Source organism: Cyprinodon variegatus, unplaced genomic scaffold (genome assembly GCF_000732505.1).
Source record: "Cyprinodon variegatus isolate N-32 unplaced genomic scaffold, C_variegatus-1.0 Scaffold636, whole genome shotgun sequence".
Classification (NCBI taxonomy): domain Eukaryota; kingdom Metazoa; phylum Chordata; class Actinopteri; order Cyprinodontiformes; family Cyprinodontidae; genus Cyprinodon; species Cyprinodon variegatus.
In genome coordinates, this window is record NW_015151089.1 from 262,766 (window position 1) to 279,562 (window position 16,797).

The following is a 16,797-nucleotide window of genomic DNA, read 5'->3' on the forward strand; positions in this document are numbered from 1 at the left end:
AATACAGAAAATATTGAAATCTAATACTAATACAGTGAAACTTAGGATTAAGTTTCACTGCTAATGTTTGAATGAAACTCGTCTGACTTTGATTAAAGAAGACAATTTATTTCTTCCACCTCCAGCTGATGGGTTCCTGATCGGATGTCAGACTGTTTGTTTTAAATGATCAGACTAATTAAACTGCAGTTTCTCCACCGCCACCCTGGGTTCTGATATAAGATGACAAACTGCAGTCACTGGCGGCTGCATGCGCCAACGTTGCATAATCTAACACCTTCTGGCTCCTCTCTTCCTTTGCTAAAAATACTGTCAGGATCTGGAACCTCCATCTGAAGCCGTCCTCAGTGCCTACGGTTGCAAACTCCGACTTCAGACAAACAACAAGAGCCGCAGCACTGAGAGGAGGCGCACAGACCGAGGGGTGCAGCTGTCGGTTTGGTGTCAGGCTAAATGTGAAGCTGGGTCAGAGGTCTGCTGAAGATGACCTCGTGGAGGATGGGGTCAAGGGTTCCCTCATGAGGCGGCTCAGATGGACGTAAACAGCACAATCTAACAGTCCCTGCACACAGCCAGGAACCTGCAGACACTTTCAGCCTGTTGTTTCTCAGTCTGAATGTAAAATCGGCTGCCAAACTGAACTAAAGGGTTTATGTATGAACTATCTGCTGGAGGATGAATATGAACAGCTACTGATCAACACATTTACATTAGAATCAAGTTTATTGCAAGTAAATATAAATTCATATCAGGTTCAGGCTGCAGCTTTATATCTAAATCAAACTGAAATACAACTTTGCTCAAATTGATGCTATAAACTCCAACCCGTTGAGGCCGTCCTGCAGACATCAGGTTTCTGTTGTAAAACACTTAAATAACTAATTAATTAAACTTTTATTTTTCTATGAAACACTTGTTCTGCTTTTATATGTTTTTTTTTATTATCCGGTCCTCAGTTTAACCTCTTTATCATTTGAAGACTTCTGGTGCAAAACTGTGTTTCTGATGAGGCACATCTCAAACATCCACTTCATCAGTAAGATTATAAAAACAGTTGGAACAGCAGCGTCAGCATCTTCTAATCATGAGACTCTCCTCATCAAGGTGTTCACTGACATTCACATTAATGCAGACTGTGGAAGAACCACAGTGCTGATGGTGAAGCAGACTGAAGATGTTTTATCAGTGTCTCCATTTTATCTCCTCTTTCTCTCATCTTTTATCCTTTTTTCTGTTCTTCCGTTCCTGTTCTACTTACATTGCAGTGTCCATATAATCTGTAATACTTACACAATAAAGTCCTGTCCAGCTCTTACCTTTAACACCAGAAAAAATCTGAATCTAGATAAGTAATTTCTTCTTAAAATAAGTGCATTGAGACTATTTAAGTGAGACAATTTACATTTCAAATAAGAAAAAAAAAAACTATTTAATTGTCTTATTTCAATTGTATATTGTCTAATCACCTTATTTTAGGAGTAAAAATCCTCATTCCGTTGGCTAATCATTTCATTTACCTTCTCAAATTAAGGATAAATACACTTAATTTAAGACATTTTGACTTATTTCTCGATTGTTTTTGCAGTGAAAGTTTTGTAACAGACAGTTGGTATCGATCCATTCTTCTATTTAAAGTGTCTGGAGAAGCCTGTTTTGTTAACATCCATGTTGTGAAAGCAATCTTTTTGAAATGCTCAGCACACAGATGCAAAAGCTTTGGAAGTTTTGCAGGTTGATTTCCATGAAAAATTTAAAGCCAGCCCCTGAGCCTTCACACTGGATAAAAAGTTGAAAACTGGGAAGATACAACCTGCATCTTCCAGGGATCCAAAGTCTGTGTATCTCTGGATGAGCATCACTTTGTATCTGGAGATGGTTTGGATGCTTATCCCCGGTGTATATGGTATATCCACCCATGATCTTCTTGCATTTGAATGGGATTTCCTGCAGATCCCTTTGCACATCCCTATATGCTAAAATCCTCATGGATACTCTCAGAAGATCCTTGTTAGGATTTCTTTGGATATGCCAAATATCTCAAAATAAGCATCCTTACAAATACTTTAATATCCCGAACCCATATATTTCTTGCATATAGGGGCTCAGATGAAGGCAGTAAAAAATACTTTCGTCTCGGCTCAGCTTAGCCGTGTCTGTTTGGATAATCTGTGTCAGTGAGTAGAGAGCTAGTGCCTGCTAGAGGGCCGGCTCGGATTGGGGGGAGGAGTGGTAATTTCCCCAAATGACCTCATAAAGGGTCTGATTTTGAAACAGAGAATTTTTGTGTACAAATTAGCTAAGAAGTGCAGAAGATCAAATGAGAGGGGAAATGTTTTTCTTTTTTTATTTGGGATTCTCATACACAGGCTTTAGCACATAATCTTTTTCTTATAATGATTCCCTCAAATTTTCTTTATTTTGCTACATTTTGATATTTTGTACAGCACTTTGAATGGTCTTGCCGCTAAGCGTGCATCAATTAGCCCTTTATAGTGCACTCAGTGAAATACTTTGAAAATCTACATTTCAAGCCAATAGTGTTATTGGAATCCAGGACAGGACCTTATTCTTTGGAACATGAAAAAATAAAGATATTTTGATGGCACAAATGTATGTGAATGTAAAACAAAAAATGCCAACCTGCCTAAATATATTAAGAAAAAAACAAAACACAAGTGCTTCTATAAGAAATTAATGCAAAACACTCAGAGTGAAAGAAATAAAAAAAAAAAAATCTGGTACAACATAACCTTAGATGCATTAATGCTGATACTGGCACTTAAATTTTTTACTTTATAAACCTAAATATAATTGTTAGCTAAGGTTATTAACCTTTCAATTATTATTTTTTTTTTTACCTTTTTTTCTTGACTTGTTAATTTATGTTTTTCCAACTTAATCTAAGTAGGTAATATATCATTGAAGGGCTCCTCTAATTGGTCAAAAGCCAAAATAAGATGCACAGCGATGTAACAGTATAATTGTTGAATGGCTGGATATAGATCTTGTGCTTCTAGACCTCATTGAGGGCTGGGGTGGGGGTGGGGCTTTGAGGCAGGGTAACCTGCCTTAAAGAAATACTTTCAGTAAGGAACTGAGCAGCCTGTACTACCTGAGGAAGTTTAGGTTTTAGCGTTTTGCAGCGATGGATGTATTGAAAACCTTGTTGCTGTTATTAAAAAAATCCTCTAGTTCAGACCACAAATGCTGCTTAGGCTGTAATATACAGAAATCTTTATTACAGGATTAAATACCATCATCATTCTAATACAGTGTAATAGGCAGTCTGTAGATATGTGGCTCGGATACAAAGCAGGTACAGTCATTACTGTATTTACATTCATAAATATGTTATAAATACGTTTGTCCAGCTCTGGTTTACTTTATATTTCATAACACCCGTGAAGTCGTACAGCAACACAGTAAATATTATATTTAAAGAGAGTCTATGGGCTGTTTGAGGTTCAGTCCAACATGTTTGGGGTGCCTGAAGGCAAGCAGAGTATTGCTTTATGTTTTATTGACGTTTCCTCGGCGCCGGCTCTCCTCAGGAACCAGAACTGGACTTGTGCTGCCCGCGGCGTCGCTATCTTCCCTATTGCTTTCAGTGCTGCTGCTGGCCGCCACATGAAGGAGAAACTGACAGTTTAATAAACCTGGAGTTTAAACAGGGGGGTTGAGGTCTGGGTCCTGTTTGGAGATGCAGGTCAGAACATATCCTGAGGGCCCAGGTGGATGATAATGGGCGTGGCTATGGTCTGCGGCTGGTAATAGGCACTGTCGATGTACAGGCCACCTGCAGAGAGAAGACATTAAGGTCAATCTTTGAATGACAGCACATCTGCTAGAACGGGGGTTCCCAAACTCAGGTGTCACTGAGATGTAATTCCTGAGGTACATGGAAGGACAGAATATACCACAATTATGTAAATATGAATGATATATTTTGTTTAAAACAATAAAGAAACGAGCCATAAAGGGCAGGAAAAGGGTAGAGTGCCTTCCCCGGGTTGGGGTGGATGTACTGCCCCTAGTGGAGGAGTTAAAGTGGTGAAGAGAGAGCTGAGCCAAGAGGCAAAGCTCTCCTTTTACCGGTCAATCTAGCTCCTAACCTCCTCTATGGTCATGAGCTAAAGAACGAGATCCCGGGTTCAAGCGGCTGAAGTGCGTTTTCTCCATAGTGTGTCTGGGCTCTCCCTAAGACAGGGGTGTCAAACTGGTTCCAGAAAGGGCTGTGTGGCTGCTGGTTTTCTTTCCACCCAAGCTGTAGCACACCAGACTCCATTCATCCCATCGAGTCATCAGGTTAAGACTAGACTCACCTTGATGAGATGAATGGAGTCTGGTGTGCTACTGCTTGGGTGGAAAGAAAACCAGCAGCCACACGGCCCTTTCTGGAACCAGTTTGACACCTGTGCCCTAAGAGATAGGGTGAGGAGCTCGGTCATCCGGGGAGGATTCAGAGTCGAGCCGCTGCTCCTCCACATCAAGAGGAGCCAGTTGAGGAGGCTCGGGCATCTGATTAGGATGCTTCCTGGACGTCTCCCTGGTGAGGTGTTCCAGGAACGTCCCACCGGGAGGAGGCCCAGGGGGAGACACAGGACACGCTGGAGGGACTATGTTTTTCAGCTGGCCTGAGAGCCCCTTGGGGTTCCCCCGGAGGAGAGGGACGTCTGGGCCTCCCTACTGAAGCTGCTACCCCACTGCGACCCGACCCCGGATAAGAGGAAGAAGATGGATGGATGACCGTAAAATGTTTACCTGCAACATTTAATTGTATAGCTTATTATTCAAATAGTAAATTTATAACTAGAAAATAATTTAAGATAAAAAAAAAAATTGAATTACCTCATTTTCTTTTACAAAGAAGTATTTATATGTATTTTGAGGGGGTCGCTGTTCTGTTAATTCTGTAGAATTGAACATAATACCATAATGTTCAATTCTAAATTTTTTTACACAAAAAGTTTTTCTTGGATTTTTTTTGTGTTTATAACAAGTAATTCTGACCAAATGAGCTGATCTGAGTATTTTGAGTCCAAAGACCAACATTTAAGCTCAGGCTGTTTTTCTTTCTAAATCACCAGCAGAGTGGGGCAGATCATGGTATGAAGTTCCAGTGTGTTCAGAAATCTCAGATTCAACCTGTTTGTAGATGAAAGAATGAGACCTCTTTAGGTCTCCTTCACCTGCTTTCCTCTCTTATATAAAACACTTCAGAAAACTACCCCCCTCTGGCCATCAGATGCTGCTGCCACTCATGGTATCAGAGGAGCTGAAACAGAACCCATTATGCTTGCAGAGAATCTGTGTGATGCTGAAATCCTGCTCAGTTCTGTTGGATTAAACGAGTGATGCTGTGCTGCTGAAGTGTTGTGATGTTAATTTCCTCCCAGGATGTTCTGATAAAACTGGACATTACATCTCTGGCCTGAGGCTAAAAAGACAAAAACTAATCCAAAAGTTATTTGGTCTTCTGTTTCTTCCACTATAAATCACTGCTGGTCGGTCCATTTTTTTCTTTACTGCTGGACACGTTCATGGACAAACATCTGAAATGAGCTGCGATAGGCAATACTAGGCAGTTGCCTATAGTTAATAAAAAGGATCAGTCCATTTGCTGCACATTTAAAAAAAAGTCCAAACAGACAGCAGCAAACCATTTGAAAACAAACAGTGCAAAGAGCAGTGTTGCCAACTTAGCAATTTTGTCGCTATATTTAACGACTTTTCATACCCGTCTAGTCTTTTATTACAAAAAAGCACCTAGTGCCAAATCTAGTGACTTTTTACTTCTACTAGAGACTTTGGCGACAACATCAAAAAGCAGCGAACTCTGCTCTCCAGAACGAGTAGATTGGTAACCCCGCCTCCTGCTCTCCTCTATCTTGTCTGCTGTCATGATTCATGCAGCTATTAATTCATCCAAATTAAAAATAGAGAACAGATAAGCAGATCATGGCTTGTCTACAGTGACAAGTAGGACGGTGTTACGCATTTACTTTTGTCATCACCATTTTGGAAACGCGGGAAGAAGCAATCAGCTAAGTTAGCTTATAGATCTTTCATTCCGTTTGAGACAGCATGAAAAGTCAGCTGAATACAAAACAGAGGGAGGAAAACAACAAGAAAGGAGGACAAGAATAGAACCAGGAACCCCACATTGCCGTTTAAGTGAGACCATTTCCAGCTTTGACTGAAAGTGCTTACAGAGCGAAAGCTGTTGCTGTATAAGTGCTCTATGTGTCCTCCATGCTTTCAGCATACCAAGCTGAGCTTTGCGAGGACATGGCCGCTAAATCAGACCCTGAGGTGTTAGGAGAAATCACCTTAATAACTGATGTGCATTCAGCGCATGGGAAAATCAGTGGGTATGTTGTTGTTTCAGGACAGAGCGAGATGGCTCAACCTGACCAGTCAGACATGGAGGAGACAGACAGACAGGCAGGGGCATCCTGATCGTTCAGAAGGGACTCCTGGGCTTAGCTCTAGCCTCCATGCAGAACAGTGACTTGATGAGATGAATGGAGTCTGGTGTGCTATTGCTTGGGTGGAAAGAAAACCAGCAGCCACACGGCCCTTTCTGGAACCAGTTTGACACCCCTGTCTTAGGGAGAGCCCAGACACACTACGGAGAAAACGCACTTCAGCCGCTTGTACCCGGGATCTCGTTCTTTAGCTCATGACCCAGAAAAAGGAGCATGAGGCGTTCTGATTTTGATTACCCAGGAAACTGAACTACCTCCTAAGGTGACTCCAAGGCAGACCCACGGCCACGTAGCATTGCAGGCTCCTTTTGAGATCCTTAAGCCAGATTCCAGCCCTTTACAGCCCTCTGGACTGGACAGGAGGCAAAACTGGTATAGTCCTGAAATTCTCCAAACTCAGTGGAGACAATTTGCCCAGGGTCCCAGTCACCAGGCCAGGAAGAAGAAGAGGTCAGCCTGTCTGCCCCTCTCTCACAGGTGACGGAGCTGGTTGTTCCCATTAACCAGTTCTCCATACCTGGCCAGAAAGGGTGTGTCCTTCCGTCTCACCGCCGCCTTGGGTTCCCCCAGCTGTAGGAAGCTTGTTTTTTTTGACTGGTTCAGTCACTCACACATGTTTAAAAGCAAAACATGTTTCATTGCCACATATTTGGACGATTGGCTCATTTGGGCACAATAGGAACCAGAGGCTGTGACGCACATGCAAAGGCCTCCACCTCACTCCCCCGTGAACATCCAAGGGCAGCATATACAAACTATGGAGAGTTTCAAAGGACAGAAAGAGTCTGAACAAACTAGCAAGAAAGACCGTTTCTTTCATAGGCTGCACTCTGGACTCAGTGGATGAGGTGAGAGGAGGGTGCTGTCCAAGCTTACATCCATCATGGACAACACCTTCCACCCTCTGCATCAGACAGCAGAGGAGCTGAGAAGCTCAATTAGTGAAAGACTTTTACACCTCGTTTGTAAAAAGGAGTGCTACCTCAGGTCATTCATCCCTGCTACAACCAGACTCTACAATGCGACACTATAACGGCAATAACTTGTGCAATGTATAATCTGCAAATAATATTTGATACCCTGTGCAATAACCTGTTTCTCTATATTTGAAACCCAGTGCAATAACTATATATAGAAATAGAAATATCCAGCTATATAAATACCAATGTAAACACCCTGTGCAATAACCCTGTATAATGATCCTATTAAAAAAAAAATAGTGTTGTGTGGACACTGTGTATATTCTATATATATATACATGCACAGTTTTCTTTGGGACGTTCTTCTTCTTTGACTATTTCAGCTGATTCAATGAGTACATATTTCTACTATAAGATCAGTAAAGTCTATCAATCAAATACTTGTTTGGCACCTGCTCAATATAGGTTTTGTGTTGAACCACGAGAGTAGTGCTTTCTATCCATCCCAAAATATTGTTTCGTGGGTTGATGCTGGACCTTTGTGTGTGTATGCTACAATGAAAAAAAAGAGCTCATGGCTGCACTAAAACATTTCATATGAACTATGGTGAACCAGTTTATAAATACTCAACTGAAAGTGTTAAAAGCTGCTGATGAATAATATTTCATTGTATATTCTGGTATGGGAAATCCCCCACAGGCTGGAAAATGCAGAGAACTTTCAGCTGGGATTTGCAGCACTGCCCGGCCGGCGGTATGCTGGAGGTCTGCCTAATTTAGTAGGATCATAATCCTGATGAACTGAATGCACGGATGATGTCTTAAGGTGGATTTTCTTGCTTAAAAACATGTAAAAACTATTTTTCCAATTCATCAAAGTGAATAAAGTCAAGCTGCTCTCTAGCTTGAAGCTACCGAATAGAGCAGATTAACATCCAGAGTGTTAAAGCACCTTGACCAGCGTTTGACGCAGCGTCTAAATTTTGCTGTTTAGACATTTTTGGCACTCAAAGCGCTTTTGGTGTGAACTAAATTACTGGGATCATCTGATTTTGACCAGTTAAACACCAGATTAGACGTTGGTCTTCTTGTTAAAATGACCCAATATTCCTGAAAGAACTGGATAAATTCACCATAAAAAAAACACAGTTTGACAAAAATAGTTTTATTTAAAATTATCATTAACAACCAAGTCAAAATAAAATAACAGCAAATGTAAACAGCTGTGTTCAGTGCAAATGATGGCTGTAAACTTTTCTTTAACAACAACAAAAAAAACATGGCAAGAAAAACAAAACAAAAGAAAGAACTCAACTGCAGTCAGGAGGGAAAGTTAAAGGAATATCCGTGGTGATATTTAAGGTCACTGCTTCATTATTACTGAACCTCTGATATTTAAATAATAATCAAGAAAACGGAAATCTAAGTAGATTATATAACAGGAAGTTGATTCATTTTTTTTTTTTTAGATTTAGTGTAAAGATCAGCTGGATGGACAGTGTTATTCTAACCAGAAGAACATTCATATACATAAAGAAAAAGAAAAACCCAAAACCAAAAAGGATAAACCATTAAAAAACTAAAAGCTCTGCTTAAAAAGTTGCTCTCACTGGAAATAAATTATAACATTCAAGCTGTAATAACTTATCTGGTACGTTTTCCTGCATGTGATAAATTTAAGAGAAAAATAATCCATATACAGGATGAAGAATAACGAGTGAATTAATTCAGGTTTCATTTTAAATGACTAAAACGTCTAGCTTAGTTTTATTCAGATCTACTTTTTAGTTTCTATAGCCTAAAAAATAACTAGTTAACAATCGTAATGAAGACACTAATGTACGACGGAGTATTAGGGCCACACATGAAGAGAAAAAATATTTTTGCCAAAAAATGGCATCGGCGCAACACTAGTTAACACTAGCCACATCAGGTGGCGTTGCCAGACTGAGCCCAAAGCTTAGACATGGTACGACCAGACATTTTAGGAATAAAGCCCGCCGGCTAGGGAAGGAGAACAGACCATAGGATAACCTAATTATAACCTGTAGTGGAAACTGGAAAACAAGGTAAGAAATAGACATTTTCTCTGGAGGTTTGTACCCGCTGTGTTATCAGGGGTCTCAAACCGGTTCCAGAAAGGGCCGCGTGGCTACAGGTTTTCTTTTCAACCAAGCAATAGCACACCAGACTCCAGTCATCTCATCAACTGAGTGCAATCTACACATGATGACTTGATGAGATGACTGGATTCTGGTGTGCTATTGCTTGGTTGGAAAGAAAACCTGCAGCCACACGGCCCTTTCTGGAACCGGTTCGAGACCCCTGCTTTAGATCTAAATGTCGAATGGGTCGAATATGGATAAAGTCGAGAACTGAGCTCTAGCGATGGATGTTTGTTTTTGAGAAAGGGGCGGAGTTGATGATTTAATACCGTCCTACGTAGCTGTTTGTGTCACTGCTTAATGTGTTTTCACACTCTGTCAGTGTTTTGGGCGGTCAGTAGAGCCCAGCTTATAGGCATGGAAATTAAAAACGATTAAAAACTCAAAGCAGCTTCCAAAATATTCTAAAACAATGCTTCTTTTTTTCTTTTACCTTTATGTTTTTCACATTTGTAATATAATTATTAATAAAAGTAAGACACAGTTTTGTGAAAGAAGTTTGGTCGACGTTTAACTTCCACTTTAAAAATGACTGAGATTAATTTAAAAGGTGTTGTTTGAGTTTTGTTAGAGAAACATCAGCAGAGCTGAGGATGACCTGCACATAAAACATTCCCGTCATTTTCACAACTGACAGTTTGAATTTAAATGACCTTTTAGTTTATTTTCTTTGACTGGATCAAGGAGAGATCCAGGAAGGTAAAAAGCTGTCCATCCATTAAAAATCTGAGCGTCCAGACACGCATAGCTCTATTATTTCATTTGAAACTCAGCAGATCTGATTCCTTAGCTGAGAGCTCTCAGCCTGCACTCAATCAGCAGTGGCTTAGCTTACTGAGGATATTCCTTTTAATGGGGGGGTGTGGTCCTAATAGGGGTACAGGTGGGTGACAGGGTAAACTGGGGGGACTCGGATGATGGGGACAACTACTGAGGGCAACCTGGAGGGAAGACCTGAGGAAGAGCCAAAAAAAGAAGCTGAAATGTTGGGATGAGGGGAAGGATGGACTGATTATTGATCAGAAACACCAAAGTGTTTACTTACTGTAAGCAGGGAGGTGGCCTGCAGGGCTGTAGCCATAAGGAGCACCGAAACCTGCAAAACGAAAAAAAAAAACCACATCCTGTTACCATCAGAGAGGTGAACAGTGGTTTAGAAAACAATCTGGTTTCCTCACATCTACAAACACTGCAAACTTGGTTTTGGTCCACTCTATAAAGCCTTAAAACTCTACGCTAATTCTGACATTTTGAACTGAAAAAGCTTCCACTGGATTGTTGTTTATCTTTTTTGTAATGACCATGACCTGAATGACTGAGAATCTTCACCAGCAAACACTGCAAATGGTTTCCTTTAGGAACGCTAAAGCAGATTTACTGGAGACCAGCTTATTCATAAACTGAACGTAAAAACTGGCAGGTCGCCTCACATTGCAGCACAATTCAAGAATTTCAACAGTTTCCCGGTGCAGTGACATAAAAACCCTCAAAAGTAGAGAAATTCTTCTTTAAGAAACCATCTTCAATTGGAAAGTAAATGATTCTTATTTCAACTGTTGCATATATTAGCTGTGACATATGAATCAAGATGATATGACCGAAAAAATTTGATTGACAGATGTCAGTTGATATATGACTGGCCAAATTTAGGTGTTCAGGGTGACGTATTACTAAATGGCCAGCATAAAATAACGGGGGAAAAAAACACAATATCATCTGATAAAGAGTACATTTATATACATGTTTAAGCAGGAATGATTTTTAATTTAAATATGATTTCTCTACAACTTTAAAGCAGGTGAATCACAGATGCACTTTTAGGTGTGTGTAGGGGCGGGAGTAAGTGAGTTTGACCCACCTGGAGGGATGTACCCGTGTGTGGGTGGGGAGCTGATGTACGGGGCTCTGGGGATCACCGGGACCCGTGGAGGTCTGGCAGCGAGGGACGGGATGGTCAGCACCGTGGTTACGTGTCGCTTTGGCTGCACAAACACAAAGATCATGGCTGAATGAGCTTTGCTGCAGGCGAGAAGGGAAACGCTCCACCGTTTAACTCACCGGAGGGTTGAGTCGTTTCTTTTTGCCATTTGTTGATTTGGGTCCAGAGAACAAGCTGTTCAGAGCAGCGAGCGCTGCACTGGCTTTGGCTACTTTCTTATTGGGACCAGTTCCCCGAAACACCTGTTTGTCCACCTCCACCTGCAGCCGCAGCAGAAACATAGTTAAACCAACCCGGTTCCAATTAGCTGCTTGTTTATCTCTCAGCTGGAGATCAGGTGCAGCTTTAGTTGTGACGCACTGCAGAGACCTTTAACCTGAAACCTCCACAGACTGTCCCTGATTCTGCTGGAATAAACGAGCTCTAATTCAGCCGTCTCTGCAGACATCTGAAGTGAAGCTGACATGCAGGAAGCAGCAAGTTTCCCAACATCAAACATGTTCCCTCCCTCATCAATTCCTAATCAGTTGCAGTGAAAGGAGGACAGGAAATCTATAAGTCAGGGTGTGTGTGTGTGTGTGTGTGTCTTTTCGTGCCTCTATGATGAAACGTTTGTCGTAGCTGCTTCCGCTCTCTGAAATCAGCTCGTACTTCAGGCCGCGCCGCTTCTCGTTCAGCTCCATCACCGGGTTTTTCCCTCCTGCCGTCAGAATCGGACCTGGAGCTCTGGACTGCAGACAGGATGAAAAAAAACTATAAATTCAATAGTTTTCTGTAAACTGGAGCTTCTTACAGACCAATTCAGTCAAACTGAGACCAGCTTTCATTGGTAGCCGGGGGCGGGATCATGGAGAACAGCAGCCAATCAAAATAACCTGAACACCATGTTTAAAAGTCCAGAAATATCTGCCGTACAGTTTGGTTTTGTTTAATGTTATAAAGTGGTTGTTCATCTCCTAAATCAATAGTTGATTAATCTGATCAATTGATTTAGCTCCATCTGACACTTTATCAATACAATAAAAGAACAGCATCTGTTTGCAGAAATAAAGAATAAAAATGATCTGAGATCCTTAGAAAAAAAAAAAAGAATAAAAGAGTTGGAGGATCAAACCATAAACTGATCCGGTTTTTAAGATAATGTGGATCTGACATTTTTAATATGGTGAGTAAAAGCAAACAAGCTGCAAAACTGGGAATGTTTTGGTGGACAGAGACTTTCGATGCTGCCACTGCCGCGCTTTGCTGTGGAGAAGTTTGAAATTGATGTTAGTTTTCTGCAAAGCTTTTTTTTTTTTTTTTTTTTAATAAATTGAATCTGATCTGACTAAAAAACCTTTTCCCACATGTTTGAGGTGCCCCCTCTCCTTATATTCCTCAAGAAGCTCTTTAACCTTTTCACTGTAACTTTAAAAAGTCCTTCAGGTTTTTGTTATTTCCTAAACTGGATTTCAATGAACTTAAATCTCCTCTTTAATTAGACCGTTGGTCTTTGACCATCTGCTGGACCTGTGGTTTTTATGAGGCCGTTTGTTTTCTAATAAACCTCTGATGCCACCATTTCCACATTACATTAACCCCAATAAAATGAAAGTCTTACATATAGTTTGGGTCTCTAAACCGTAATTAATCAAATGTGAACATTTTCAGGAGCTGTACTCGTTATTGTTCCTGTTGTTCCACAGATTTGACCAGAGGGATAAACTCAGACAGCTGTTGCCATCTAAACTGACGGGGATTTAATGAATTCATCTACTGCGGCAGAACGTTCCGTCAGTTCATAAATTAACCGTCTAAATATGATGAAGGTGGAGGATGAGGAGGGTTACAACAGTTAGTCTGGAGATTAAAAGTAAAATTGCTGTCTTCTTGTGGATGTTTGCAGTGAGTCATTCCCTCAAAGACACTTTAGATCTTTAGGCGTTTTCCCACCTCCTGTGCCTCCGTGGAGGAGGTGACGGATGTGGAGCTGGAGCTGGTGGACATCCTGTCGTTTTTCCCTTCTCCATCTGACTTCTCATCAGCGCTCAGAGAGTCCAGGTCTGCATCTGAGCCGAGCACATAGCCCAGAGCCTGCAGCGCCTGGTGGAGAACACAGACATCATGTTACTGCAGTAGAAGTTCAATCTGGTAGTTCCACAAACTCAGCAAAGAAAGCATCTGCTGTTTTCTCAGCGATTCAGAAGTCTGGTTCTGTCTAACTTGATCAGGATCTGCCTAAACTCTGTGCTTTTCTTCTCCATGTAATTATTTAGATCACTGAAGGTGAGCTGGAATAAAAAATATCTTCTCAACTGTAAGCATGACTTGTACCTTAAGTGCCACTTGGAGCTTGGCGGTCCTCTTTGAGTTTCCTGAGGCCTGGTAGGTGGTTCCCTGGATCTCCACGGACATGGTGAAGACCGGAGCGTGGACCGGGCCCGACTGACACAGCAGACGGTACTGGAGGCCCGGGTGGATCTGGTTCAGACGCATTAGAGCGTTCATGGGATGGTTGGGGTCAGTCATCCTCCAGTCTAAAACTACAGGAGCAGACATGCAGATGGTCACTGCTGTGGAATGAAAAGGGAACTCCTCCTACCAAATAGTTACTCTTATCATGTGTTGTTCCATGATGGTGGAATGACCGACCAAACGGTACCAGAACCAGGCCGCCCTTCGTCCACTTTTAGAGACCCAGTTCTTTCAGATAGAATCTCTAAACCTGTCTGCATCTACTGCTCCATCTTTCTTCATTCCCTGGAGTCCATTTCTACATTTTACACTTTTAATGGTTTGATTGTTTTTTTCTGCAATCCTTTGATATAGAAGGCTGTAGTGCTTGATTTTAAACTTAAACTGATTCCTACTAATTTCTTGAGAAAAACAAATCTAAGCATTTCTTTATAGTCCAGACTCAGCTATTCCCACCCAAGTGTTTTTTTTTCACAGGCAAAAATCCACTAAAACAAAGAAAAAACAAATGATGCAACGTGATTCCACAGATAAGGAGCCACAGAAGTGTTTTTCATTATCTAGGAAGAGAAAACAAGCGCATGACAATTCAACACCAACTGTGAGTAAAGAAACAGCTTTCCACATAAAACAACAGGAGGCTCAGCTCCACAGATTACCACATCAACAATCCATTGGTGGACCGATTCAACATGGCCGCCATACTATCCCAAAGGTCAATAGGTCTGGAGCCCACCTGTGAGATGTTTTCTAAAAACACCAGTCCTCTGATTCTGAACAGTCTCAGTCCACCGAGTTCAGAACCAGCAGAGTTGAGGCGTAGTTCGACTGGTTATAAACAGGCATTAAGTGGGAGAGTTTATGGCTTCCCAGTCTGTTACCCAGCAGAGTAAATATGTGACGTGTCACATGGGTCCCATATTTGGACAGATAAACCCAAAGCAGTGGTGTCTGGCCATAATGCATAGCAGCATTCTTTGCAGCACAGCAGCAGGTCTGGAAAAAGTAAAGTAGAGTAAAGTAAAGTAAAAAAATATATATATTTCTCACTTAAATTTCTCTTCATAATAAAAGATGGAAAAGAAGCTTCGTCTTTGTTTTTCAGAGATGGAAATTTAAAATAAAGCAGCATTGATAGTACTCAGGAGAATTTTATTTAAACTTGAGAGATAAACTCTTTGAATCAGTGAGGCGGTTATTCATTATTATCACATGAGAACAGTAGAAAACAGGCTGTTTTTAACCATCTACTGAGAATATTATTCTGTCTGTCTTTAATATCAGGAATCAGGAGTAAATGTTTAATAATTGAAAACATTCCATAAAATAAAGAAGTCCTTCCTAATATCACTGCAGCATCATGTAGTGAGGCAGCTTTAGAAATAGAGGATCTGTGCTTTGACCGTTTTTTGCTCTGTTGAGCCTCTAAGTCATCATCGGTCCCAGAGGTCTTCACACTCCGGCCCCTGTGTGGTTCCTACACAAAGGCTCCTAATAACTTTGGCTCTAAATCGTCAAGGACAGATAAGGTTTTTATATATGCATAAAAAAAGGGCAGGTTTTAATTTTTCTAATGAAATGGCTGAATATACATTTTAAATGCATCCACTTTTCACATGAGAAACCATGATTGTTGCTAAGAGCTGCTAGCTGAACCATTTTAAACATGTTTATAACAGTTTCAAATTTTTTTGTTTGTTTTTTTAATCACATTAGCTTTGTCCTGAAGTCTGTGACCGAGTCTGAAGAAGACGGAAACATGGCCTGAGGAAGAGGATGAAGGTTCTGAAAGGGGGGGGGTTAATGCACTGACTCTGACTGTGTGAAGGAAGCAGCGGTGAGATAATTGTGCTGCTGCAGCCTGCAGGATTAATCCCTTTCCGTCTCCTGCTTTGAACTGGGAGCAGATGAGAGCTACCGGGGCCGCCCGTCCCAGTGAGGGCCCATTTAATTACTGTGCACCGACAAGCCACATCCGGGGCCCGGGAACTTATAGGCGGCAATAAAAGGGGCCCTCAGAGCTGCAGCTGACCATGATTTTCACCTTTAAATATTGTGCTGATTATTACTAAGCCCCGAACAGGACAAGAGAGACCTGCCTGGGGGCTGATTTAAACACCTTAGCCGATAAACATCTTTATTTATTTTTCAGATGATTTAATGAATCAAACATTCACTTCAATAATTTAAACAGCTCTGATGTAACTGAGGTTGATTAAAGTGGACCTTTATACAGCTCAGAAACGGCACCAGCAGAAACGGTTTATGAGTTCAGCAGAAGACACAACTACAAAGTGAGAAAATCAATAAAGAATTATGTCCACTCAGCTTTATGCAATAAAATGTTATCGCTTTACTGTGATTAAAGTAGAATTGGAAACTCTCTGAATGGGGGTCCAGAACGTCCAAGAATGCCTAGAAGGTCTCACTTCCATTGTTTTCTAAGTAGGAGTTGGATACCACATACAGTAATAGCCTTTCAAAATCTCCCCACTTTCCTTATGGGCCTTTGGTTGGTCCCCTACAATTCCTTTTAAAACATCAATCTTTGTACTAAAATATTCTGTCATGATTTGTTGAAATTAAGATCTAAATAGAAATGTTATCTCTTGGTCAGACCTTGTAATTTAGTGAAAGGGTGGAGTCAGAGTAAAAAAAAAAAGCACGCCCAGGAGGAGGCCTATGTCTGGTTGTTGGAAAGGATTTTGCTGGGAGTTGCTGGGAAGTGGGCTGCCATTCGGCTGGGAGGGACCATTTTGAATGGCTGCTACTGTAGCTTGGTTAACAGTGGCAGCAGGTGAGTGAGCACACAATGCAGGGAACCTGCATTA

General features: G+C 41.2%; 1 protein-coding gene across 2 annotated transcripts in view; it reads right to left on the bottom strand.

Moving 5' to 3' along the window:
- Positions 1–3,229: 3,229 nt before the first annotated feature.
- The window catches only part of LOC107096603 (spermatid perinuclear RNA-binding protein-like), a 92,633-nt gene continuing 79,065 nt past the window's right edge, over positions 3,230–16,797 (bottom strand). The window contains exons 12-18 of one of the 2 annotated variants that reach the window (XM_015393334.1): positions 13,826–14,034; positions 13,445–13,594; positions 12,109–12,243; positions 11,632–11,772; positions 11,432–11,555; positions 10,619–10,669; positions 3,230–3,796 (exon numbers count right to left, since the gene is read on the bottom strand). In XM_015393334.1, coding sequence (XP_015248820.1) covers positions 3,708–3,796; positions 10,619–10,669; positions 11,432–11,555; positions 11,632–11,772; positions 12,109–12,243; positions 13,445–13,594; positions 13,826–14,034 — 899 coding nt within the window. In that variant the 3' untranslated portion in view covers positions 3,230–3,707. Of the gene's footprint in view, positions 3,797–9,679; positions 10,528–10,618; positions 10,670–11,431; positions 11,556–11,631; positions 11,773–12,108; positions 12,244–13,444; positions 13,595–13,825; positions 14,035–16,797 lie in introns of those variants that run through there. The other variant, XM_015393335.1, reaches the window with a different exon arrangement.